Consider the following 27,731-nt stretch of genomic DNA (forward strand, 5'->3'; position numbering starts at 1 on the left):
GGCCAAATGTCATTAAATCACAACTGACGTTTTTTCAGAACCAAAACACACTACAGTATAATATGAGAAAAATATATATGCCTCAAAAGAATAAATAAAGGTTTATTCCATGCTGAAAAGAAAGGAGACACAACGTTTCGGCTGTGGAGCCTTTTTCAGAAGGTGTGTCTCTTCTTTTCAGCATGGAATAAACCTTTATTAGTTCCTTTGCAGCCTACATATGCTGACGCAGCTACCTACTGTACTTTGAACGTCTATATATATATACTTTATACGCTTTCGGTATATTTTGACTTTTTAAAAAATGAAATCAACATAGTTATTAATATACATGCTCTTTTCATGTGTCGTAACATACGAAACAAAACACCCATTGTATTCAGTTTATTTTACCCTTAGGTACGTTTGATATTATTCAATTTTAAAAAATATGTAGTATTTATATATACCTTAGTCTATTATTTGTCCATTTCCACAAAGTTTTTTTTTTACATATTAATAGCATTTTAGTGTATTTTTAAAAATCGCTAAAGCATACCTATACCAGCTGCCAGTTTATTTGCTTGTTTTTAGTGACGCTATGAATTAGATAATTTGGCATTTCCACGCCACTGCGTGATATCCTGTCTAATTGTTTTCTCCAAATCGTGTGAATGTGAATACCATCCCACACATTAATTGGTTCGACGCGTCGTACCGCTTCAAGGCAATCAGCGATCTTTGTTTTAAATACGTCGCCTGTCAGGGTTTTCGTTGTCTGCAGCTTTTTGTGTGGTGTTTGTATTTTCACCCCCCGCCTTTAGGGACGGTAAAATGTGGTGTGTATTGTTTTACTGCGTCCTTTTTGGATTTGCAGATTCACTTCCTCTATTGAATGAGAATGCAGTTACCGCTTCTAAACAGCAAGGCTTAATCCATAGGTCTGAATCTCATGTTGGCTTAGGATTGGAGGACCCTCTTGTAGCAAATACTGATTTGGTGCAGGGATCTGCTGAGGAAAAAGATGAGACTGTGGTGGGTTTGCATGGACAAGATAATCACCACCATGATGTCCCCTTTGAGAGTGGCTTTGGAACAGAGGACAGTCCCCTGCATGGCATCCTGATAGACTCTGCTCCTGACATGGTAGGAGCTGGAACAGATCCTGTGGCTGAAGATGCTGGTCTTGGGCTGTTTTCCAATGTTGCTGAAGGAGAACCTCCTGTCGAAAAGGCTCTTGTGAAGCAATTGGATGTGCTGCTTTCTGATGGTGTTCCTGATTTTGACCAGCTCTTCCAGTTTAAAGAAAATTCAAGTTCTTCCTTGGAACAAGACCCTGAGAAGCCAACTAAACTTCCAGTGACAACTGCTCATCTGCCTGTTGTGTACTTGGGAGAAGACTCTCCCTCCAATGTAACAAAGGCACCCATGCCAGATTTCACTAAGAAGCAAACTACTACCACTCTTTTGCCAGAGTCGGATGTTGAATATGATGGAACTGTCCCTAAAGCTACAACTGAAGTAGCTGACCCCCACAGTGATCGCTGGGAACTAGAAGATCCAGAATCTGACCACCTGGAGCTGGATCTGATCTTGCCTGTACAAGATCATGGGCCTTCTGAGGAAGACGTTGCTGACTATTATGCATCTCCATATGGGTATGCGGGCTTCCCTGCATCTGATTTGCCTGAAGCAGACCCCAGTGGTGATGCTGCAGAAGATCTTTCCTTTGATTCTGGAGTGGAAGACTTTGAGCTGGGATTTGATGATCCTGGTGTTGATCCGAGGCTTGGGCTTGGTAGTTTAGACTTCCTGTCTCCGACGCAGGCTCTTCCTTCTGAGGACCAAGAGCTTGCCCTGGATTTGGCAGACTTCAATGCTGTGGCCTTTCCACCTACACAAGTGCCTTTGCGGGACTTTGTAGCATCTGATCTGGGGGTGGATGACCTACACTCTGATCAGAGCTTCAGACCTGGAGGTATTTTAATGAGCTTAGTGGCTTAAAAGCCCTCTTCTGTACACAAATTAACTTTTTTTTTTTCTCCATAGGAGGACTAGATGATCCTCTAGCACATCTCTTTCCTGGCTTTCCATAGAATTGTAAGTATCAGTTCCTTATTCTCTCCCTTTTGTCCTAATTGTTAGTAATGCTTTTTTTTTTCTTGCAGGAATGACCTTGCCTCCCTGGACATCTTGTGGAGATAATGACCGTCATGCTAGTCAAAATAAAGTCTTTCTCACAAGTGAATTGTCTCTTTTTTTTTTTTTTGAGAACACTATGGATGCAGGAACTTCGTTGAAAGTTAAGACAGTGTGGTGTAACTCAACTGCTTTGCTTAGATGTACCCCATTAGGCTTGATAGTGGGGGTTAATGAGTGGGGAAAGTTTTGCATGGTAACTGCCCATACAAATTACTGTGTGGTGTGAGGCATTTAGCAGGAAATATTCCATGCCAAGTACATCCTATAGAAAAGAAGGGGGGTTGGAACCTGTCTAAATGCTGGATTATGCTAGCTTACAAGAGTGCACTATGGGGCAATGTGCAATTAATCAGGTAGGGCTGGATTGCCTGTGCTAATGGTTAGAGACTTTTCACCCAAATAAGTAAGGAGTCAGGCTGTGTCCCTCTACTCACCTGTCTAGGTGCCAAGATGAGAAGCATGTAGTTAATTAGGAACTCCTGGATTTATAAAGGGGAGGCATATTTATAGTTTAATGCAAGTGCACATTTTCCCTATAAAGCACTTAATGTTCCTTAGCTTACTTAAACCCTGTGTAAGTTTGTCTATATAAAGAGCCCTTAAACCTTAAGTTAGCATCCAAAGCTATACTTCTCCCTTTTTCCTGCACGGGAGTCTAGCAAGCAAAACCTTGATCTCCAGCTGTAGAAAGATTAGAGTAGTTTTGCAACAACTTGCAAAAGCATGTTGGAAATTGATTTTATGGCTTCCAATAGAAAATTCACTTTCCTCATTTCCCATCCATCATCTCCTCTGTATATTGTAATTGTGTTTTATCTTGTATTTTTTTTTTTATTTGTCATTCTGTAAAGTGCTTTGAGAAGCCACCTTTAAAGGTGCTATATAAAATACTTTATTTGGGGGGGGAAGTGTTTGGATTTCTATAGGTAACTCAATAGTATTCTGCTCAAATACACTTTTCTGTCTTTGCCATGTCACTTTGTCTCCATGAATCAGTGGTGTCATTTTATAAGGTGTATTAAAAGGCATATTAATATTCCTGTGTTCACAGCTCGTCAATAAATTCTTATACAACTATGGTTAAGTAAAGCATTGCCTTTAGTGTCATGAAACCATAAGCACTCAGAAATAGTTCCTATGTAAAACGGTGAGCATTCATATTTCATCATGGTACTTAAACTATTTTGCCCACTTTGGAGTACGATTCACAGAACCCATTGAATCAATACAAAAACAATTTAAGATTTCTTAGCATCCGGTTACTATCAAACAACGCCCACTTAGGAGTGTGTGTTCTTTTTCCTTTTCCACCTAGCGGCTTGGAGGTCTTGGATTTTCCAGACGGGAGCTGGTGACTGAAGTCCCCCTGCAAAAGTGAACGCTGTTCTGCGGTAAAGATGGCGGCTGCAGAGGGGGCGCGTAGTGGCCGGAGGAAGACGGAGCGTCCCTGAAGGAGCAAGAAAACTGGGGCGAGGGAAACGAACGGCTCCGGGAAATCTGCTGACTGTACCTGGGTTGCTGGGTGAAAGGATTTCTTATATACTTTCGGGGAGGCTGGAAGAAGAGAATAAGGAACAGGCCGCTCCGTTCCTGTGGGATGTGAACCGGGAAGGGGGTGGGTTACGTCCCGTGGAAGAGCGCTACCGAGGTCTGGGGATATGGGACAACAGGTAGGCCGCGTCGGGGAGGGATCCTCGACCGGACCCCAGCAGCCGCAGTCTCAACAGCACCATCTGGTAAGGGCGAGTAGAGGAAGCGGCGTCGGGAGGAGACCACGGGAGACCGCTACCACAGGGACCCCGCCTGGTAGGACTACCGCTGTCAGCACACCGGATCCGGGAATCAATATTTTCACACAGCATTCAGGTAAGGTTATTAGAGGGCGGTAGAAAACGCCTCAGAAATGCATGCGAAAGAATACCTTTGCTGTTATTCAGATGTTTTGTCAAGGCGGTTTTCAGATGTGGTAAGCTATTACTACCCAAACGCCTCAAATCGCTAGTGTTTCTTTGTGAAAAATGTTCAGTCGCGATGCATTAAAAAAAGACTATACAGGCGAGTTAAGTGTTTAGAGAGAGCCACTACAGCAGGTAGTGAGAGAAAATGTCTTTGAAACCAGTTTTCCTACACCGACGTGACAGCCCGGTCTAATTCTAGACGCCAAAGTTGAGTTTTTTAGGCAAGATCTCTTCATGAGGTTTTAAGTATATTGTAATGCATTCCCTTAGCTTATCTTTAAACTAGCTAACCTCTCAGCTGGTCGAATTTAACTGTCATTCCTTTTGCAAATACATATAGATTGCATTAAAACTGAGCCCGTTCTCCATTACATATCAGCTCCCCTAATGGTGTAGACTTCTCAACTGGAAACTGTTCACAATGTCGTGACTGAGGATGTATGCTTCACTAAAGCAATCATCATACGGAGCTTCCTAATTAAATAATACGTCCGAGAATATTTATGAACAATAGACGGATTGAATAAACTGGAACTTTCTGTTAAGGGTCTTTCATCTGTTTGGCTTTAGCTATTTGACTTTGCATTCAGGCGGGGTCACACTAAAAGCAGTAACTCCGAACTGCAGCCATTCTCTCAATGCAAGAAGCGTCACTTGTTTTAATATAGAGCAATCAGTGTTCAGGATTTCCCAGCGCGTACAGTAGTGGAGAGAAAAGCGAGTCACTCCGTCGTTAGAGATTAGGTGCAATGAGTGCCATCGAGCCTGTGTGAATCATCCTAAGTGCATTTAGCGTCTGACGGAAATTGGGCTGAAAACTGTATATTCTGTACTCGATGAAGAGCCTCCTTCATTGCCCAACAGCTGCGCCTCGAAGTGTCAGTTCATTCCCTTTGTCAATACACTGCCGCTTGTTTAATAATGATCTTAAGGGCTGGGATGCAGTGGCTGACTCGTATTGGAAGCCTGCTCAAAAGCCTTCTTCGTTACTCTTGTTTATGCTGTACCAAAGTATAATTTCGTGGGCTTGTAAAGAAAATCTACACCAAGGACATGTTCCCGGCGTTGAAAACATTTGAGACGAGGGCGTGTTTTTTTTCGTCGCTGAGTACTAAAACGTGATCATTGTACTTAGAAAAGCTCTCTGAACAATAAGCCACAGGTGAATCCAATACTTCTTTCTGCACTGCCGAAGTAAAGACACGTCCTTTACAAGTGGTTTTTCCCTTCTGAATGTTTGGCTGACAATTTTTCTCCACGTTTAAGACAGCTGAGCGCACTCCGATTTTGCTCATTGATTTGAGAGACATCCACTTTTAGAGCAGCGAAGGAGACGGCTCCGTTGATGGTTGATCTGACTGAGCAGAACCAGAACAAACATCCCAGTCTGTTCCAAGTGCTTGAGTGCTATCCTTTTGGTAACTGTCATTGTCATTAATTCCTGAATGTAACAACGCTGAGTTAGTCCTTTTTCTTTAACACTCGCAAGAACTTTCATTGCTTGGTGGCCTTTCTTGTCCCAGCCAGCTCCAAGATTTAATGATGATGATAATGGTAATAATAATAATAATGAATAATTGCTTACACTTATATAGCGCTTTTCTGGACACTCCACTCAAAGCGCTTTACAGGTAATGGGGACTCCCCTCCACCACCACCAATGTGCAGCATCCACCTGGAAGATGCGACGGCAGCCACAGTGCACCAGAACGCTCACCACACATCAGCTATCAGTGGGGAGGAGAGCAGAGTAATGAAACCAATTCATAGATGGGGATTATTAGGAGGCCATGATTGGGAGGGCCAATGGGAAATTTGGCCAGGACGCCAGGGTTACACCCCTACACTTTTCGAGAAAAACCCTGGGATTTGTAATGACCACAGAGAGTCAGGACCTCGGTTTTACGTCTCATCCGAAGGACGGCGCCTGTTTACAGTCTAGTGTCCCCGTCACTATACTGGGGCATTAGGGCCCACGTGGACCACAGGGTGAGCACCCCCTGCTACAAGGTGCTAAAAGTGTTTAAAGTGCTGCTACAATGTAGTTGTGAATGTAAGTTAAAAGGACTGTTAAAACATCTGAAAAACACTCGAGCTCAGGGTTCAGAATGTGGACATACTCAGGAGAATATTAGAATGTTCTCTCTCATATGGCAGTGGTCGCTGTGCGAGGCGTTGACTGTCACAGAAAAGAAAGATTTTTCACCAAACACAAGCATAACATTTCTGGGTAAATACTGCATAGACAGTACTAATGGTGTTAACATTTGGGATATATTCATCCTTCATCTAATTTGCTTTCAGTTGTAAACATTCCCTTTTCTTCCAATAATGACTCATGACTTTAAGCTCTGAACGCGAGATTTCTGCACACAGTCATCTTATCTTTGGAGAGCCTTATTCACAATGTAACAGGCTCTGCCAAGCGCCTCAATTGGTAAAGCACAGGTGGGGAGCTGTGGTCCACAGATTGCTGGTTCAGATCTGGGCAGTGCCATTTGCTGACTGTAAGAGGACTTTCACAAGAGATGGTGCAGGAAATGTCTGGGGTCGGATTGTGGATATTGACATTTTTGATTATTCGTTATCCTTTTTTAATCAATAGGAAGAGGCAATGAAAACAGGGCCACTGTAATGCTTACATTGGTAGTAAAAAGTGTTGAATTCAGATTGGAAAAAGTAATAGTAGAGACATAGTGATATTAATTGTTGGTTGCTACTGACATGCCATGCTTTGCTTACCTGCTTGAAAAAGAAAGATTTTAAGAACAAAAAGGTGTACTCCTTTCAGCAAAGATGAATAAAGTAAAAATATCTGATACGTTTGGCTTCATCAAGCTTCTGGAAAATCTGGATGAGCAGATGATGAAGGCCATGCATCTGCTTCCCACTGAGCATGAAGGCAAGAAACTGGAAATCGAAGTGCATCTGCGCTGAACACTAAAAGTAAAGGGCACTTTACAGGAACAGTTGTGGTTTCAGAAAATATGTATCCAAATCCTATTGGGAATGTTTTTCCATTTATGTTCTTAACGTTTCGTGGTAGTTTTTTGATCAGCAGGTTCCTGGAACTCATGTGAGGAAGATAGGACAAATAGCCTCTTGTTTTGGCACTGGTCTTCTGTGGTGTACAAATGCTCCTATGCATCATAATACTTTCTTAATCAGGACTCGAAGGCTTCAGCTGGGTAATTGTCAAACCTTCTAGGCTCAGCTTTTTGTATCCTAACCTGTGGTGGCTAGGGAATTTAAAAATATATTTACAAGCATGGCACAATTTCCATACAGTTTGATGGCCTGGCCTGCAATACGATTCAACAGGAGTCCCCCACGCTGATGGCAAATCCTGCTTGTTCATCATTTTGAATATGATTCTGGAAAGAGACATACATGGTCATACTGTATATAGTGTTAAATATGGTTCACGAAACTTCACTCCAAATAATTGGCACATAGACATCTTGGATTTCCAGATAATTGAAGTGATTTCATTATATCTGAGGAGGAGGAGGAGGTGCTGTTCCTTTCATGCTGCCTGTTTGCTCAGAAGGGAGTTTCTGCATCAATGGAAGTATTGCTTAAGAGTTAGAATGTGATGAGTCTTGCCAGTGCATCGAATAAGTTGTGTTTCTAAGAGACATGTTTAGTCTTTTTCTGCATTGTGCAGAGCAGCACAAAAGGTTGCCACCGGAGAGTGGGGCCTGGAAATGAGAAAACTCTCATTTTCATGTTTTCCATTGACAGTATCGTTTTTTGCAACAGCCCTTTTGTTATTCTGTGTTGCGGTTCATTGTCAGATTCTGTGTGAGTCACGTCGGTGCCTCCTGTGAAGGCTACCGGCTGGTGAAACTAATAACACATTCCCAACATTTGAGGCATCGTGCTTCTGACTGATGAGCGCATTGTCCCGTTCATGAACATCTCACGGAAAAACGCATGAATGAGAGCTAGATGCCTCTATAAAGGTGTCAGTCCCTGCAAACCATGCTAATTATGCTGATTTTAAAAAGTTTAGCGATGAATAGCTGTTCCTTATAGACCTAAAGCAGGGTTGTGAGGATTTATTAAACTGGATGATTGTGCAGACTGTGCATATGGAAACAATGTGCACTGTGACAGTGCAGAGGCCCAAATGAAGTCCTGGTAGCCTTGTGTTGCCATGTGCTCTCATCCTTTGAAGCTTTTCCCAAAGTCAATCTAGATTATTCTGTATGATCATGTCTAATAAGCAAAAATTGGATTTTATTTAGGGTGAAAAATACTGCAATGTGTCAGACTTGATCCGTGGCCTAATTCCATAGAATTTGTTCAAATGCACACCCAATCAGATAAATATTAAATATATGTTATGTTTCATCTGTTTTCTGTTGCCTGTTTCAGTTTTCTCCATTTTAAACTGAATTATCCCCCCCCCCCAGTGGTGAAGAGTGGCAGGCGGTTTCTAAGCATCAAAATGCAGACCTCCAGGTTCAGGAACAGTTCTTATCCCCAAGCAGTGCGTGTCCTGAATAGCTAATAGCTAAAAGCTAACTGCAAACTGACTGACTACAAGCCATGACCACAGACTGTTTAATATTGCATTTTTGCACTGCATACTGCACATTTTTTGGTTACTGTTGTCTTTTCTAAAATATATATATATATTGTAGGTTATATTGTGTCCAAGAAGATACTGTCTTTGCCCTACATAGTGCTTTAATTTATTTCTGTTAACCTGTCTGTTCAGTGAGAGGACAAGCACAGCGAAGAATTCCAATGTACTTGTTACACATGTAAACTTTAAACTGGAATTACTGTAGCATTACTTCTGTAGCCTCTACCTTGATGGCTGTTATATCAGCTGAGCAAGTTTACCATCTCATCCCATTTATCTCCTTTTTCTGCCCCCTGATAGATTCTAATCACTGCCCTTGATTAGAAAACACTGGATGGAGGGGCATTACACTAAATCCTTGTGCAGCATTTTGGAGGTGGAGCTCTTTTACCAGGATTTGCTGCTCCAGTTCCCAGTGGCCAAACATAGATTTAAAAAGTACTATCAGGTGAGAGTGGAAAAAGAAAGCAAAGTGCAGATGTTTACTTAAGGAATTATCACCCATTTTAGCAGGATGCATCCGTACAGCAGCACAGAAATGGTTCTCCAATCTTGTATCTGTCTGTGCATGTAATGTTCTTCGAAAAAGTTTGTTTGGATGTTGCTTAAAAAATCTGGCACTGCTACCATTTTGTCATGCATGGCTGTAATACTAAAGCTGATGCATTTGGGTTCATGCTGAAATGCTACTTGAGATGGAATCCCCACTATTAGAGCCCATTCTTCAGCAATGAGTCAAGGTGTTGTGTCAACCACCCTGATGGACATTGGCGAGTGTGACTCAGCCATGCAGAGCGATACGGTCATTGTTGTGGACAACAGATTATTCAGTGATCCAAGTGTGATGGTCTGGGCAGGCAGATCTAGTGCTTTTGTAGTGACTGATGGCAGTCTTGACTGCACTGGGTTGCCTTGATCAGGTGTGGGGATATCAATTGCTGCTCTTCCTGTGGGCTCATCATGCTGGGACATTTTGGCTGGCCATCACACACGCTCTTGCCATTTGTCCGCTTTCTTGCAGCGAGCAAATGTGACAGTTATGCTATGGATGCTCTGCTTGCCAGACTTGAGCTCCATTGAACGTTTGTGGGTTGAGCTGGGATGATGTGACGCATCTAGGGCTCAGAGACCAGGTGCTGCTCCAGGCTCTATGAGACGAATGGGATAGAATCCTGTAAGACAGCATGTGCAACCTGATGCAAAGGATACATTGCAGCTGTACATCTGATATAGTTTCCAGGGCTGGTTACACGTGCCTGTGGCCTGTGACCTGTGACTTACACAGCAGTTTACCTGTTGATCAGCCATCTCAATGACAAATATGAATCAGCAGGATGAATTTACATATATCTTGTGTTCCTCGTGTTCAATTAAACTTCAGTGTACCTACAACAAAAAAGGATTCATTTTGTGATAATTCATGATTTTATTGCAGTTTGAAGAGTTTCGTTTTATGCTCGGCATCCTGTGTGGAAGGATTAATTGGTTGTGCATGAACTTTGCATTTAAGTAAATGTAAGGAATTAGACCAGTAGAATTTAAAACAATTGGTTTCACGGATAAAGGCAGTATGATGGATTTGATGCATGGCAGTGGATTTCTTACCCTATATACAATGTATTTATTATTTTAACACCAGTTCATGCACCCAGGTTAAAAGAATCCTCCCGAAATATATAATTCATTTTGTATCTTGGATATTGTGAAGGCACACTTTCCGCTGCAGGAATTTAAATTGGTACGAAATGGTTCGTTTGTAATTTGCAGTTGGCTTCACAAGTTTTGAGCTGGTCTTTGTTTGAATATACAGTAAACGAAGCACTAGTATGCAGTATTCCTTATTCCTCTTTCATTGGAACAGTGGTATTTGTACAGGAGGCTTTAGATATGGATACAATCCCATCCACTATAAATTAAATATCATATGGATTATTATTTGGTTGAAGTTGTGTATTTATTGAACTCGTGACAAGTATATTTTGCAGGAATGTTCATCCTTTCAGATTCAACATTTGTAGGAGACATTCCAGCAGGTTACTCCTGTCATCTTCATTATTCTATCGCCTGATTGTATTATTTGCTGTAATTATTGTTTGACTTTAAAAAGTGTGATTTTCATTTGTTATGAATGCCCATATCTTTTTACCAGTTTGAATCTTAAATCATTTTGCTAAGGAGCTCATTTAAGAAGCATCCATTTTTTGTGTTATAGAAACTTAGTACTGTACATACAGCCTTTAATATGGAATTAAAGCATTTTCAGTTTATTTTTCTGTGTGTTATTGGTTTAATCATGGATATCAACACATTTAGCATTATGTCAAGTAGATGCTCCACAAAAAAGTAAGTGCAACCTTGGGTACTAGTGGATGCTGTGTGAGATAAAGGGCATGTTGCCATGAGGGCACTTAGCTCTACCCCGGTATCTGCCCTTTGGATGTGACACAAAATTCAAGCTTATCAAATGAATCAAAAATAACTCATGTTTGAGTTTCTCCTGTAGCACCAGTCCTGTAGTGTCTGCAAGTTGCTTTGAGCGACAGTGTTTGTGAAATACTGTGTCTTTTGTTATTATCATGATCATTCTTGTTTTGCAATAACACTCAACCCCTCTAGCTATTAACACAGTATGTCTACCAAGAAAGGAAATGCAGCCTAATGTGTGATGATCACAGCTTTAAACGTAAGTGATTGGGGGATGGAGGTAGGTCAGTGGTGCACCATGAAGGTTTTGGTGTGGTGTGACACTGTATTGGCTCCACCATGGCTTTTCCTGCTAGCATGTTGAAAAGCCCTTCTGGAATCTGCCTGTGCTGGATCACCATTGAAAAGCAGTGCTGGCAACAACCAGACAAGGAAATGCTGATCAAACAGAAAAACTCCTGCAAGATCTCTATTGCGGACAGATGCAAATAAAATGACCTTGACATTGGCGACCTTTGGCCTCTCTCTTTCAGTTTCAGTGATGGATTGAGCTCATAGGAAAATCCAGAACAGCTCAATACTGCTGTTACATTGAAGGCGTTTATCGATCTTGGAGATGAATAATCACATACAAGGTACAGATTTAGCAATATTCGAATTCCAAAGTGTTAGCAATAAAAAAAAACAGATGTTGAAATGACATGCTTTGCACACAGCTGTCTGATCACCTTGTGGAAAATTCAGGGCCAGTTTCTGGACTGGCAGAACAGCTTCAGCGAGCAGAAACCACAAGGAACCAGACCTCCGAAGAGTCTTGCATGTTGCAACCTTGGCACTGTGAACCTCTTGAGAAGGCCTGTGTAAACAGAGCAGTGTTGCTTAACACCTTGTTGCGATTTGGGCTTTGGAGCAGTGTCTTCATTATCCACACATCTGTAACCTCGGCTCACTGCCTGTCAGTTCTCAGCACAATGGGAAGCAGTTTAGACGGATCCTGATCTTGGTGGGCTTCTTGTAAAAGTGACTTAATGGAAATGATTTAATCCACATCTCTTTACGGGCTCCTTTTGAAAGATGTTAAATTAGACCAACGGCAAGAAAACTCTTAATTGCTGATTCATGGACCCATATGTGCTTGTTCTTCTGATCATTTTTTATTTATGGGAGGAACAGATCACCTTTTCTTACTTAGAAAGATGAAATGCTAATGTTTCATCAGTTTAACTGAATGCTGCCAAGTGCAGCCAGAATCTTGCAGACATAGTTTTATTTCCCTCTGCAAATTGACTATCATGTTGCTGCAAAATAAAAAAAATGCAGTGAAAGCAGACTGCTACCATTCTCTGATGCATTGGTGCTTCAGGTTTATTGCTCTTCCTTTTTACTGTAAATCTTCATGACTTAATGACCTCGTCTGGGAATAATATGCGCATTAAGCATAATGTTTCTTTCAGGCTCTCTGCTGAAATTTCATGCCAGAGAAAACATTCTTGGAAAACAATGCACTAAGGACTCTTGCCTTGTAGGTGCTGCGCTGGTAATTAGCTTGAAGCAGTCCTGTTTGTGGGGCTGTGTTCAAGACGCACAACACGTTCAGACACGGCATGGGCTTTCCTGCTGAGCAACATACCCGAATTGTCCCCTGCCGATAGCACTGCAAGGAGTTGCACACACTGGCCGATCAGATACTGTGATCAGTCTGATTTGCTTGCGGTCAGCATCTGCATTTTGACATCAAAAGCTTAATAAACGTGCCAAAATATATATATTTTATTTTTTTATTCTTTAGTGTAAGAAACACCTGTTTTGAACAGGATGCACTGACTTTGATTTGTAAAGCTTCGCTCTCTGTAATGCTAGAAGCTACTGTTTAATTCAAAGATGCAAACTCACCCATCCCACACACACTTGGATATGTAGTTTTGGAAACTTGTGGGACAGTTATGAAGATTGGCAGCGGTGTGGCCCCAGAGTGAAAATCAAGCATGATGTAGAACCGGATGATATGTCTGTGTCCTCCCATTAACCATAAGGGCTTGGAGGGCTGTTAATAAGACGGGCACTCATGTGGCCTTCCAGTTTTGAAAGTTCTCCATGCTAAAACTTTGCTCAGTCACCGTTAGGTTCCACTACAGGCATCCTCAGCATTAGCTCTTCCCTGAAGTTGAAATGAGCCTGTGGTTTAGAAAATGCTTATCTGTGCTTACCATGTCAACTGTGTTTTGATATTTTGAGCACCTGCATGCTTATCCTACTGAACTACTTGCGCCTTGTAGACACAGAGTTTACATCTTGGTGGAGGTGCTGGTTGCTCCGGTTCCCGGTTCACTCAGAGGGTCACTGTTTCCACGCCCCCCAAGAAAGAGGGTGAGGACGCCAAGTCAGGGGGAGTCGGCTTCTGGCGGAGTGCGTGTTCCAACAGGGAGGCATCAAGGGCTGAGGTGACTCACCTCGTCTCGTTGGCCCATCACGCCTGCCGCCTTTCTGCCAGAGCTCCTCGCTCCCGTTCCCAGGCAGAGCGCGCCTATGAACTGTCACACACACAAGCAGGAAAAAAACCCACACTTCCCTCTCAGACCACCCAGGCCTGCAACCACACTGAAATGAGTCTTTGCCCTTTGGAGTTGTCATAATAATAAAAAAAAGGACGTTCCAGTTATGAACCCCACTTCTGGTGTGTGAACTCGGAAATCATTTCAAATATGTTGGAAAACAACATCCAGACACAATTGTATCTCTGTAAGCAGCATGAGAATTACTCTAATTGTCAGCAGCAAAGCAGTTGTCACCCCGTATTTTATTAACAAAGCGCATCAAAACTCCCTTTTAAAAATATGTTATGATTAAATACCATAAAATATAACATTTTGGATTCATTTCTAGTTTAACTCAGCCCTGTTTATACTTGGTTACACACCCTTCTTAACAAACCCTGTCCTCCTCCACTTGGTAATCATTACTCATCGTTCCATACGTTTTACATGTTCCCCGCATTAGCCACTACGATCAAAGATATTCGTCTTTTAATATGCTGCAAGCTCAGCTGTGTTACGGGAGGGTTGGATCTTCCTATTAAGAAGTAGGATTTTCCTAATAAGAAGTAGAATGATTATTTTTTATAGTGCCTTTAAATGTTATGCATATGAGGGCGACTGCATTGGCTTTATGTAGTTGATGGGAGGTGCCACCTCAGTCTTGTCGCAGTCTAAGTGAAGGAAATGTTGAGTCATCCAGGTTTTTATGTCAGAGGTCAAATTAATGTAGAAACAGCTACTTCAGTGTTGGGTTTAATATGGACAGTATTTTTACTATTGTCAGCATAGAGATGATCATTCAAATAATGGGATTTTAATGTCTGATCAAGTGGGAGCATATAAATGCTGAATAGCAGTGGGCCCAGTATGAAGCCATGGGGAACAACCAAGCTTACCAAACGCAACTTCAAAACCCAGAGAGAAATAAAGTGTCGGTGATCAGTAAGTTAAGAGTTGAACCATTTAAGAGTGATGTCAGAAACTCCAAACAGTCTCAAGATGGGAGAGTGAAATCCTCGAGGTTAACAGGTAAAGCAGCACTTAGGTCTAGGGGAATTATGATGGATGGAGAACTGGAATCAGCTGTCGTAAGAAGATCGTTAGTAACTCTAACAAGGGCAGTTTCTGTGCTGTGTTAATTGTCTGAAACCAGATTGGAAGGTTTCAAAGAGTATATTTGCAGTGAGGTTGTTGTTTATTTCTATTGCAACAGCATGTTCTTCAATTTTCACAGAAGAGGCAAGTTAGCTAGAGTACAAAAAGTGATGAAGAATCTAAATCTTGCCAAAACAACTGAAGTGGCCCTAGTCCTCTACTTTCCTCCAGTATAGTTCCTTGCTCCAGACTTTCGTAATTCACCTGGTCCCAGGCTCTGCTGACCCTTGTTCCCGCTAATTCAAACCCCTAATTAAGCCCGTAGTTTAATAATTAGACCTTTCTAAACCATTTTCACAGTCTGTAGGCACCCTGCAAGTGGCAGGAGCCAGCAGCAGTTAACTAAATGTCTACTGGTACAAGAGGAGAGAGAAAAGTCCAGAAATGTTAATCTCACTTGTCTACAAAGAAAACAAGGTGCTCAAAATACCATGACATTTTCTCCCTTATCAGAAGAACTTGATGGGATACTTTGTTGGTTTTTGATTCCTTGCATCACTCTCTTTACTCAGCAGGAGTACCGTGGTTATTTTCAAACATAATCTAACAGATAAAACTTCAATTGTTAGGCTAAATTAGCAAAATATCAGAATTAGATCATTCCATTAGAGTGCTGGCATGGTACAACAGGTTTCTTACTTTCACACGCAAAGTAAGGAGAACAGATGTATTTTTGTGTGAAAACACCTGTATTTACTTTACATTTACAGAAACATCTGTACGTATATAAACATCTGCATACTGCCCCACATTGTTGATAGTTTCCCTGAGTATAGAGCCACAGCTCCAGAGAGTCTGCCGTGTTTGTTGGTAACTGTATTCTCTCTGAAGCCCTTGAAACTACAACTTGAAGTGGTTTGGACTAAGGAATCTGCCACCTATGAGACTGTGTGCACATTAAAAAGTGAGGTGTTAATGAGGTATAAACATATGCTCCAGGCAGCAGTGCGGTGTGGTAGTTGGTGCTCGGCACCTCTGACTGGAGGGTAGCAGGTTGCAGTCCTGGAGATATGATGTATACTCTAGAGCAAGATGCTTTAAGGAAAAAGCCTTATAATATGTGTAATGGGAATAGGTTTCCAAGTTAAATAAGATTTTTTTTCTCAGTTGGCATATGTGGTTCTATACCTTTTCTTCTTTCCTGAAAAACCAAGAACATCTGAGTGGAAGGTTTCCTTTGCCTTTGCTCATTAGTTCATTGGTTCTCTATTGCTTTGTCCATTGCTGTAAAACTTTCTATACAATGTTGCTTTAAAATCCATTTTATGCTTTTAGAAGCTTTAGAAGGTCTTATTTTAAATATTTTAAATATAAAATCTGTATATGCTTTGTATAAATCTGTATTGGATGTTTGTATGAAAAGTATTCCTTTAATGCTTCATCAGTAGAATGTGAAACTGATAGGTGGTGTGCCTTGTCCCTTTCCCTATTCTATGATTAAGTGATGTTGCATATAAAAGATTCTGCCTTACCAGGGGAGTTTTTCTGTGTCTCCTTGGAGCACAAATTGTAACCATTTAAATGGGAGCTGAAAGACGATCTGCAAATGAGAGAGGAGTTGTTAAACTTTGCAGAAAGAACCTAAAGCTGGGCACGATATTTGAACAGAGCTCATCCCGCTAAGAAGCTGAAACAGATGACTTGAAGCTTGCTCAATGCAAAATAGCTCTTACTGTAATGAAGACTTGACAAAGCTCCAGTGGTGAAGCCCTATACAGTTACTTGCATAATCCACAAGGTGTCACCGTTCTCTTTCTTTTCTTTTGACCCAAAAGTAGCTTTTGTTTCGGTGCGATATATGACAGCCAAGGATTTTTGGCGCACACAGAAATTGTTGGACACTTCTACCGTTGCTGTTTGATTCAGGAAATTCCCCTTAGTTGCTCTCCATGTGTGTGCTGTGTTAATGCAGCAGAGCCGTCCAACTCTTAGCTACCTCTGCTTCATCCTCTAAATCTTAGCATTTTGTTAACCACACGATCTGAAACTCATTACTGTTCTCTGCGCTGAACACATGGTAAAGAAAGTTCTTCAGAATGGCTCACTATTTTTCTCCGCTGGATGGAATTCCCTGTTCCATCTGCAGAACATGCATGCCCTGTGCTTTTTCACAGTCTGCTTGTTCAGCTGTGAAGATTTTTAACACAGCTGTTGAGTCTTGTTGCACTTACTCCAGGATACTTTTATGTCCATGCTTGTCATTTTAGGAGATATTTTTTTGCGGGGGAAGCACTTGGTATTTGTTGCTTAGTCGAGCAGAATCCTTTCAATGAGGGCTTGGCATGGTGATGTGACAGCACCACTGTCTCACGGCTCCAGGGACAGGGTTCAGTCCCAATTTCAGATGTATGTCTGCGTGAAGTTTGCATTTTTTTCCCTCTTTCCAAAGACAGGTTTGATTGGCTACCTTAAGCTGTCCCTTCCTCTTCAGTCCTGGGCATGCCAGCGGGAGAGATGCTGTGTGCTCCAAGTGCTTCTGGGATAGGTTTCAGCAGACCATATCCCTTCCCTGTATAAGTAACCTTATATTTGGTGTGGTTTACAGTTAAAGTGCTTTGGCAAGGGAGCAGCACACAAGAACAACAGCAGTAATGAGCAATAATTCCCCGCATTTATATTTCATCACAAAAAATCCCAAAGTGCTTTACAGACAGAAGGGTCCTGCCCAATCCACCACTTAAGTGCAACACCCACCTGGGTGATGACACACAATGGGAGCTATTCTGTGTCAGCAGCCCCACTACACAACAGACAGGGAGAAATTTCAGTTTTATAAAGGGGCAGCTTTAGGCTTGTATGAGCCTACACTGAAATTAAAACACACTGGGACTAACACGCCTTCTCTTTTGAAAAGTTTCCCCCGGGATCTTTATAGATCAAGAAATCGGGACCTTGGTCTAAAGTCTCATCCGGCCACATACCGAATCATCCATTTTCTAACCAATTCAGGGTCTCCAGGGAGCTGCAGCAGGCAGCGGGCACCAGGCAGGGTACACCCTGGATGGGACACCAGTCCATGTCAGGGCACACAGACACAAAGACACACACACTTGCACCAAGGCTAATTTCCCCAGAAGCCAATAAACCTGCCAGCATATCTTTGGGTTCTGGTAGGAAACAAGGACACCTGGAGGACACTCGCAGAGATACGGGGAGCATATGAACCCAGGGCCAGAGTACTGCAAGGCAGCAAAGTAACCACTGCGTCACTGTCGCCCCCACTGAATCATTGGATTGAAATTCCGGTTCGTAGGGAAGAGCACCCCCAACTGGTCTACCAGCACCCCTTGCAACAGCAACGTGGTTGTCCTTGGAGGTCCCACACCCCAATACTGACCAGCTCTGTCCAGTGGAAACACTGCTACCAGTTAATCCAAAGAATAACCTCAGGAAATATTGTCAGGTCCACAATATTGATCTGTTTTTTCTGATGCTTTTGGTTAGAAACATTGCAATTGTAAGGTTGTTGACTGTATTCTTGTATAGGTATTTCAATTTTAATGAAGGTTTTTTTTTTTTGGTCTGGTACTTGCACCTTTTATTAGGTGAGAATATTCTGCTTTTCTTAAAAACAAATGTGATTTCTGAGGTTTTGGACACACTGGCCCATATAATATTGTAAAACAGTTTCACTGCATTATATAAATAGTCCTTTTTTCTTATGTAGCTAAATGAGTAAAACTATGGGGAAAGGTATGGTTTCCAGTTTTTTGTTCTTTTGGGAGAACTTATTTAGCAAAAAAAAAGCCAGAGAATATTTAAGACCCTAATATGGCATTTTCTTTTTTTTTTCTCAAACTTATCAGTTTATTGTATGACTCGCAGCCACCACGGTTAATGGTGTCTTCTCTTAGTTCTTAATAAATGGAATCTGATATTGGTGTATATGAAAGTCTGGCTAAGAGTGTCTAAACGTTTGCTTCAACAGAAAGCTGATTTCCCAGCCATATTCATAATCCCAGCCACAGAAATCTCAAACCCCTTCACACTGGGTACGTTTTATCCATTCTGGCATTTCATGAAAGGGATAATACCTAGGGAATATATAATAGAGACTTCTTTCTGTTCTGCTTTCTTATCTACACCAGCCTTAAAATAAAGGCAGCCCACTAGGCTGTCTCCAGACGGATGGTGAAAGACACTGTGTACGTGCTGGAGGGGCAAGAGCCTGCTTGTCTCTCACCGGCGGGTGTAGGATTGGGATAAATAGCCGCTGCCTGTTTAGTTGTTAGGTGTGAACAGCATGGGAAGGGGGCTAATTATGGTTGCTTAATCTCGAGAAAATCCTTAAGGGTTCCTACACACCTGAACTGTAGCCAGGAGGTTAAAATTTCACTTTCCTTCACCTCCACGCATTTAAAGGAATTAAATTGGCTTGCAGGCAAATGGCACTGCACAGTATGTCCTGGTGGCTGTTTTTTAATTGTTCATTTTTATGAAAAACCCACCCAATGGGGAATCGACCGGCTCTAAGACATGGCTGGGACCACCCGCTCAGGAGAGAGCGAGAGTGCTGGTCTTCCTCTGCCGCAGTGCCTGACTGGTGGAGCTGCCGCAGTCAGGCCCCTGGCAGTGTGCAGCAGTCCGCGTCGGCATGGTCGTCCTGGCCGCCCGAGCTCAGCGCTGCCCCCAGTGGTGCTCGGGCTTGGTGCCCCACCGCTGGGCGAATCCCGGTCCCAGCTGGCTGGAGACGGTGCCGTCTGGGCGTGGAGCTCAGCTTGCCGTCCTGAATGCTCTTTGTGCACACCCCGGTCTTTTCATGCCCAAAGATAATTCTTTTAGCTCGGGAAAATTCCCGATGAGCGTGAGAGCTGCTTCGTAGGGAGAAAAACCCTCTTTAAGTGGGTTAGGTTAAGTGCACATTTCGGGTCATTTAGTTTTTAACCCGTCGTTCAGAATCATCTGTGCACCAGTGAGTTTCTGCATTGCGTTTTTCAGAGTGCTTCCCAGTGTATATATTCTACAGGGGAATGAGACCTCGGTAAAAGTGCCTGCTGAGATTTGGCCAGAGAGGAAATCCTTGTGTTGGGGATAATCCTCCGGCTTCATCCTTTCCACTTTTAATCGGATGTGCATTGACCTTAATCTCCCATTCACAGTCCTCCCTTTTCTTTCTCTGGCTTCTGCAGTCTGTTTTTCTTATCCCACCAAAAATGAGAAAAAAAAAAAGTCACGTGATTCTTGTATGTTTTTGACCATTGTGATGACTGTGTGGATTTGATAACTCTCAGCAGCCTTGGCAGTAAGCAGTTCAGCATGCCTGCTGTCATAGTCTTGGTAGCCCAATATCCACGCGGCTGAAATAATCTTAGCAGAGTGGGTGTTTTAGTTGAACACTCTGCAAAATTAAACTGCAGCAAATCCTTATTAACTACGTCTGAGTATAATAGCAAAATCCCTAGAAGTGTGACCCAAGTATTTTAAATGCAGAAGCTTCTCGCTTGATGTTTTCTGCCACTGACCTGCTAGGACTGGTAGGATTAGATTGTATTTGCTTTGCATATTTGTCTTTTTTGTGTCTTGGGCCCTGGGGACCCTCCGTCAGTTCTGCATTTCATTCCTGCTGTGACTCTTAATTATTTATGCATTTCGATCTGTTTCCCTAAGTGGACCAGATCTGTTCCACTCAGGTCTTGATTTCAGAATAATTTATGTTCACAGTGTTTCCATAGCCCAGTTTCTTAAATTCTGGACACTTAGCTCTTGAAACAACAAGCCTGAATGTTCAGAACACTGAAACCCTACATAGTACTGGGATCATGGTTATTTTAAGCCCCATCCCACTTGCTAAGAAGTTTCACATGGGAATACGGTAAGATGAATTAAGGCAAAAAAAGGCAAACGGTGTTAGGATCAAACAATCTTTTATATTTCAAAGTGTCAAATTTAAATGAAGGGATAATATGTTAATATTTTACAATGTAGTAGTAAGAAAACCTTTGCCACATTACAATGCTCTGGAAATAGGCCTGCGAAGAGCAACCAGGAATGTTCCACATTGACAGGCTAGACAAACAGAATCTTTTTATTCCTGAATAGAATAGACTTCAACTGAACCCAATTCATCTGTTTCAGCACAGCTTTTACAGGGAAACATAAACCAAAGGACACAAGTAGAAACTAGGGGAATGGACTTTTTTAAACACAGGATAATGGAAACTGAAACAAGCTACCCAGCCGTAATGTCCCACTAGTAGGCTAGACCCACTTAGTGCTCTCCATTGATTTACATTGTTAAAACAGAACTGGCGTTTTAAGCCCATGCTCTCTGAGGTTGATTCTCAAGTTTATCTTTTCAATTCTTTGTAAATACATGTTGTGAATATCCTTCTTTTAGCGGAATATATTTGTACCTAAGATGTAATGGCTGTGTCTACTTTTAAAGTGTGACTGTGCCCTTTTTTCATAAAATGTTAATACGTGTCCAAGGCCTAGAAAAATCTAGTTAAGCTGTTTTTCCAAGTAGCGTCACGCTCAGGATGCTGCACATATATTTAGGCCCATTTTTAATACGAGTGAGAGAGTGTGGTGAGTAGTTATCGCCTACATCACCTAGAGTGACATCACTTAGGAAAAACAGGTTTTAGTACTGTTTTTGCACTGCTAATTTATAGGCTACATTTACAAAACCATATGCAAGTCCTTCTTTTACTTCTTGCGTTTTTCTCTGATTCTTGAACCTGCAATAATTGTATTATCTGGAGGTTTTATTTTAGTCTTAAAATTCCCTCATGCAAGGGTGAGAAATTTCTGTTTTGTGCAGACTGGATGAACGTTTTAGACTGCATAGAAAGATATTATAATCCAGCAGAACTAGAGATCAGTTCAAATTCCCAGGTTCTATGTGTTCTGTTCTAGTAGTAAAGTAAATTTAGTAGTTTTACTTTATGCAGTGCCTAGAGTACATCAGCCTCCCACTATTTATGTGTGTTACCATATAACAGAATATATATTGCTGGTATTATTTCAGCAAGCTTGTTCTGTCTGAAGATCCAGCTCGGCTGCTGCTGGAAAACTGCCCAGGAACTATTCGCAGTTCCAGGCATTTTTCCATAACATTACCTTGTGGTAACAGTAAATTAAAAGTGTTCGCTGTGCCCATTTTGAGCGCTAAGCTTCCTGCCGAGTCTTGTAAGGGCGGAGTCAAATGTACCCTGATAGCTTGCACGCTGCAGATCAGCAGACACGTCATGGGCGTACGGTTATTTAATTCAATCGGAAAGCCTCTCTTTAGCTTTAATCTTTAAAATCTTACAGCTTTGGTTTTCGTCTTCAGCATGTTCCTTTGCGATAGTTTTTTTTAACGCGGCACAGCACCGTAATGAGAGGGCCCGTGGTGAGACCTTTGAAGATGGGCTCTTAACTTCGGAGACTGCAAAGTCAACCCCCCCCCGATGTGTTTTGGTAACAGGAGTGATGTAAACGCACCAGGAGAAACATTTTGATCCTTCTTAAAAGTGATGTGTTGGTTACTCAGACAGGGTGGAGAGTTTGTGCAGGGTTGTGTGTTTGATTGCGCAGGGAGCAGCCAAGTTGTTTAGGCAAGAGCTGGTCTTTTATGACATGTAATTTGAAGTACTTCTCTGGGACTGTTGTGTCTTGTTTCTGTGGAGAACACCCTTTCATTGTGCTTTGCCTGACCAATTGATGCCTGTGTTAAATCTTTGATGATATCCTGGAGATTGTTTTGCTGTATTTAATAGCGGTAGGATCGGCTCTTCCCCTTTGTTTTCGGAAGTCTTTCGAGTGTTAAGTGTTTTAGATGAACCCCCCTTTCATTTCCTTCAGTGAAACAAGAAACAACAGAACCAGCTTGAGGGGATGAACTAGTAGCTCAGTGCACATTAGTTTTGAAACCTATAAAAGTTTATAGTTTTTATATAAAACTATAAAAGCATTTTAAGCGACACTTTTCATAGTAACTTGAGAGCTTTTGGTCACGGGCACTTGACTGTCATGTCAGACATAGTGTAACTAACCTCCTCCTTTGTAAGAAGATCTAATAGAGGAAAGTTATTTGGTCTCCTTTTAGCCCAACACGGATGCTGGCGTTTGTCTGTTTTAGCACTTGGAGGTCCTCTGAGTGGGCGAATGTTTTATGTGAGAACAGCTATGTCATCTATTGCAGTATTGGTGACATACATAACCATCCATTTTCTGAATGGTGTCTAAATTTTAAACATGACAAAACTTCTCCTGAGTGTATATAAGCCAGCGAAGGACAGGTGTGAAAATTCCTGTCCTGGAAGGGGGCAATCTGAAGGCGTCTCTTCCACCCAGGCTGTTTTTTTGTCCTACCTATACCAGTTTAACTTCTGTCTCCCAGTATACTACATCATCAGGTCCTGTAGGCCTGTAAGAACTGCTGGCTTGCAGCCCTTGAACTCTTCATAAGTTGGGTGTATAGTTTTCTAAACAATTGAGATATTCAGCATGTAAGGACTATTACAGTCTTGCAGGTTCTGTGGAATTTGTCATGTTGTTTAGGGGTGACTGGTGCCCCTGGAATGTTTCTCATTGCCGCAGCTGCCATGCCCTTCGTTACTTTGAATTGCACTGCAGTGTGCAGTGTCCTGTCTGCATGCCCCATCCCGCAGGGCTGTGCACGTTTTCAGACTGTTGGAGCACCCTTCTGTCTACACAGCACGTGAATAGTCCTCAGAAACGTCCCGTATCTCTGCTAAGCACTTTCAAGCAACTGGTCAAAGTGTGCTTGAGAAAGTAACACAAAGTATATCACATGCATTAAACCCCTGACCTTTTAAGCTTAGCTCATTGACTGATCCCATAGAAAATGTGCTGTCATTTATAGAAAGCTGTGGTTTTTAAGCCTTTAAGACACTTTCCTAGGACAGTAGCCAGACTGAAAGATTGCACCAATTACAGAACTGCATTATCTGGTGATCCACTATCTAGATTGCGGCACTGCTAATTACTACATCATGTAACGAGGGAAAATGGATTAACAGATTGAAGCATTTCTCATCTACCCCAGTACAGAATTGTTTTTAGATTTTTGTATGAGCAGGGTATTCACAAAGGAGAACACCTTGGAATTATGACTATAGTGCTGATGATTTCTTTCAAGTTAAATAATAGACATCCTGTATTTGGAGTCTAGTGAAATATTTAGTACACTGCCCAGGGAATTGTAATGAGCCAGATAAACAGTATAAATTATAAATATATTTTAAGCCCATTAGATTCTTTAAGAGTTTGATTTGAGTGGTTAAAAAAAGAAGCATCAGGGGCTCAGGAGACAGAAATAGGTCGTCCCTGTGTTTTAAGATCAGTGGATGTACTTTTCAACAGCTCATTGTGGCCAGAACTGTCCAGTCAAACCTCAAAGAACTCTTATGTTATTATTAATACGTGTAGTCCAAAGCATCCATTTGTATCCACTTAGCGATGGTTTCGTTCCTGGAGCAATCTAAATGAAGTATCTCAAAGTGATGTACCCAGGATTTGAACCCGCAGCCTTCCAGTTTGAATTCCGGGAACTTAACCACGCCTCCGTGGTGCTGCGTGTTTCCTTGTAGTCTCTTTCAGGGGTGCAGGGGTTTCAGTGTGACTTGAGAGTTGCGTCCCTGGTTTCAGTGTGACTCAGTCGTCGCTTGCACATCCCCCAACCCCTGAAGCAACAAAGCTCACGGCAGCTGAACACATCTGCTAAACCAGAAGACTGGCAAGTGATCCAGCCGGTTGTGCTGCTTCTTGGGCACTTCAAGTGATGGCCCTTGTAACAAGCAGCACCTGATGAGCCCTCAGGTTCATGCTGAACTGATCAATACTTGATGGTCTCACAATTGCAGTGGCATAAAAACAAAAGCAAATGTCAGTTCAGTTTTTATGTTAGGAAACGGAAAGCAAGTTTGCTTAATCATAAGCGACTGCAAGTCATCGTAAGAGTTCATTTATTGGAGCTCACTATTTTTCATTGATTAAGCCTTTTTTTTACCCTGTTCTATAAGACCGACAGCAGTTTCCTGAAGTGTACAAGATGCTTCATCTTTTGAATTCCAGCTGTACAAACATGTACTCGACAAAAAGCTGGTTGTTTCACATGCAATTCAGTAGCAGTAAGAGTTGTGCTAATCCATACTGCAGCACTCTTACAGATCAGATTGTGCAACTGATGCTGTCATCTTCCTCAACCTTACAGCAATCCTTACTGCTACGCCACAGCATTCCTCTACCTTGAATTAATCAGTTAAATGCATCTTTACAGTTGGGTTTTGTAGATGTCTGTTCTTGAATTGACCTCATGACGCAATAAAAATTGACATGAAACCCGAAATGTTTACAGCAACATTTCAACAGGGTTTGGCAGAATCAGATTATGGTCAGTATTAGTAGTAGTTGCACTGGCCACTTTTTCTAAACTGCCTGTGTAAACCCTAAAGGTTTATTGTGGTGCACCATCTGAAATGTGGAGTACAGAGTATTTAGGCATAAGGAAATCATTGCAAAACAGAGAATGGTGTTAAAGCATTATGGGAAACCCCATGACACTTTTCATGAGTTTATGGGGTAAAATGAGAGAGGAGTACATCTCTCTTCGTAAGGGAGAGAGCTGATTTTCTGTACTTGCTTAGCTGGTCGGGTTTTTCATTTAGTGAACAACATGGGTCAACAGTTGTGTTTACTACATTGGTCAAAATGCTGCGTTTAAAACAGAATAGCACAAGCTATAGTCAACGATTATTGAGCACTGTATTCTTTGTTTCAGGAAGGTGTTATTGCAAATCCAAAATAACCAGAAGGACTTAATCAGTATACTTGGAAGTCTTTCAGTATTTCCAAGTATTCATTTTCAATGATTTTTATACACAAGAAATGAACATATACACAATTTGGCAGAAACTACATGAAATAATAAGGATTAACCTTGAAGATCTTCATTGTTTTTAAAGGACCCGTGACCTTAATACATAACCAGAAATTGTGTGTGCTTTTCATTGTTATTAAAAATAAAAAGATAATCCAACCTGCGTGGACTGTGTGGAGCAATCTACCCAGCCAGATACCCTGGATTCTCTCAGAAAACTGCTGGGTGAGATCCTTGAATCGATTTGATACTAGCAACTAAATTACTTAGATAAGCTAACTTGCATCCTCTCATTTTAAGCCTAAATATTTAAAGAAAAATGCAAAAATTGTCATGATGACACGATTCCTTCTGACATTTATTGAGCTGCTGAGTTTCAACTTTAGTTCTAATTGCAACCTAGCTGATGGGTGGTGGTGATCACTTGTTCCAAAATCTCTCAGATTTCCTTATTCTTATGACCCAATCTAATCTCCAGTTTATCTTTGAGCTTTGGGTAGGTTTCACCACATTTGGCTAGAGTGCACGTGACAAATATTTCTTCATCCTACAACAGCTGTGCACTTGTATGCTGTCTGAAATGGATCGAGATATTCAATTGTAAATGGTATAGAAAATGCAGCCAATGCTGCATACGTTCCTTGTAATTAAGACGCGGAATGTCTCCAAATTAGGACACTGTGCCTTAGAAGCACTGCTTACGATGTCCAGGGAGGTGTTACTCATCAACAGGCTCTAGCTTCAGAAATGTTAGAGCGACAGTGGTCAGTTTTAATTGGTGTGAAGAGTGTAGGCTCCAGGAACTCTATTTTAGCGCTGCTCGTTTTATATGTTCCTCATGCCGCAGACTGGAGTACAGTTCTGTGTGGGCAAGCATCCGACCGCATCATGAGGCCACTACCTGAAGTAATTGTTCAGTGGGCGGGAGAAATCTGTAATGTCTGCGTGTCTGGGCAGGGAGAACCTACCTCCACAGTGCTGTGAACTGTAGCAGGCCTGGGAAAGGCTCTCCGTTCGGTCTAAATCCTGCCCCTGCTCAGCTTTTAATTAAGGCGCCCTCGGTCTGCAACACTGTCTCTTGCAGTCATCTTCCTGGGGTGGGTGACTGTCCAGGCCTCTCCTGTGCGCAACCAAGTTCATCTGGATTTTGGAGGAAACCCTGCCACAGGGTCACAGGGGGCAATGGTGAAGGCTAAAGCTGTATGAATCGATCCAGGACATTTGGAAGTCAAATGATGAAACTGTAGTGAAAACAACATTCGTTTGTGTTTCCCAGTTATGCGAGGCAACCCTTAAAATTCCAATTGCTTAGTCATTTGGTCCATTTTAGTGTTTTACAAGATGCAGTTGTTGTAATGAATCCAACATGCAGCATATTATAATGACACAAATCAGACTTGTTTCAAGCAAAATAAAGATCTTAGAAGGTTCAGTGCCAGAGTCTGCATTGGCTACAACCTAACATGGGTCAGACAGGAGTCTTTTGCTGTTCGCCGTCTTTGTACAGTATGTGCTTTGTGATATGAGCATCTCTTTGTGTTGTCTGCCCGTATCTCAGCTGCCACATACCCAAGGCACACCCCACTGACAGCTGCTGTAGTCCTAGAGAACCCCAATGCTTGGGGGAGCTGGGGTGTGGGGGAGGGTGGGGGTTACTCAATAACTCTATTGAGGCGAGACGGGGCCTGGTAAAGATCGACTGGGCCTCAGCTGTCGGGGTCTGGACCCGTGCCTGCTTTTCACACCCAGACACAACGTCAGATAAGCCCCCTGACCGTGACTCTGTTCAGTGCTGGAGTAACCCTGAACAAAGCACCACAAAAGGCAAAAAGAATAATGCCCAGAAAGGCTTGAGGTAGCTTTGCTTGGTGGTCCGCAGGCTGCTGATTTTGATTATGTGAATAGATAATGCAGATGGTCGACTGTTTCTTGGCCTCAGCCGCTGAATAAAAATATTTCCCCAATTGCTCGGGGAAGGGAATTGAAAAGTTCATGACTCCAAGCGTGCAATATGTCAGTGAGACTGTGTGGAGTCCACTCAGAACCTGTGTGGGTGC

The 27,731-nt window shown here is 42.1% G+C and overlaps 1 protein-coding gene and 1 long non-coding RNA gene across 2 annotated transcripts in view; both read left to right on the forward strand.

Annotated features, from left to right (window-relative positions):
- Positions 1–742: 742 nt before the first annotated feature.
- On the forward strand, positions 743–2,227 carry LOC107078475 (uncharacterized). Its single transcript, XR_011190328.1, has 3 exons — positions 743–1,957; positions 2,029–2,079; positions 2,148–2,227. It is a non-coding gene; the product is annotated as an uncharacterized lncRNA (long non-coding RNA).
- A 1,309-nt stretch (positions 2,228–3,536) lies between these two features.
- Positions 3,537–27,731, forward strand: part of abl2 (c-abl oncogene 2, non-receptor tyrosine kinase) — a 51,037-nt gene continuing 26,842 nt past the window's right edge. The window contains exon 1 of the mRNA XM_006635046.3: positions 3,537–4,047. Within this exon, the coding sequence (XP_006635109.2) occupies positions 3,840–4,047 (208 nt within the window). The 5' untranslated portion in view covers positions 3,537–3,839. The remainder of the gene's footprint in view (positions 4,048–27,731) is intronic.

This window comes from Lepisosteus oculatus, chromosome 9, assembly GCF_040954835.1.
Source record: "Lepisosteus oculatus isolate fLepOcu1 chromosome 9, fLepOcu1.hap2, whole genome shotgun sequence".
In the NCBI taxonomy this organism is placed as follows: Eukaryota; Metazoa; Chordata; class Actinopteri; order Semionotiformes; family Lepisosteidae; genus Lepisosteus; species Lepisosteus oculatus.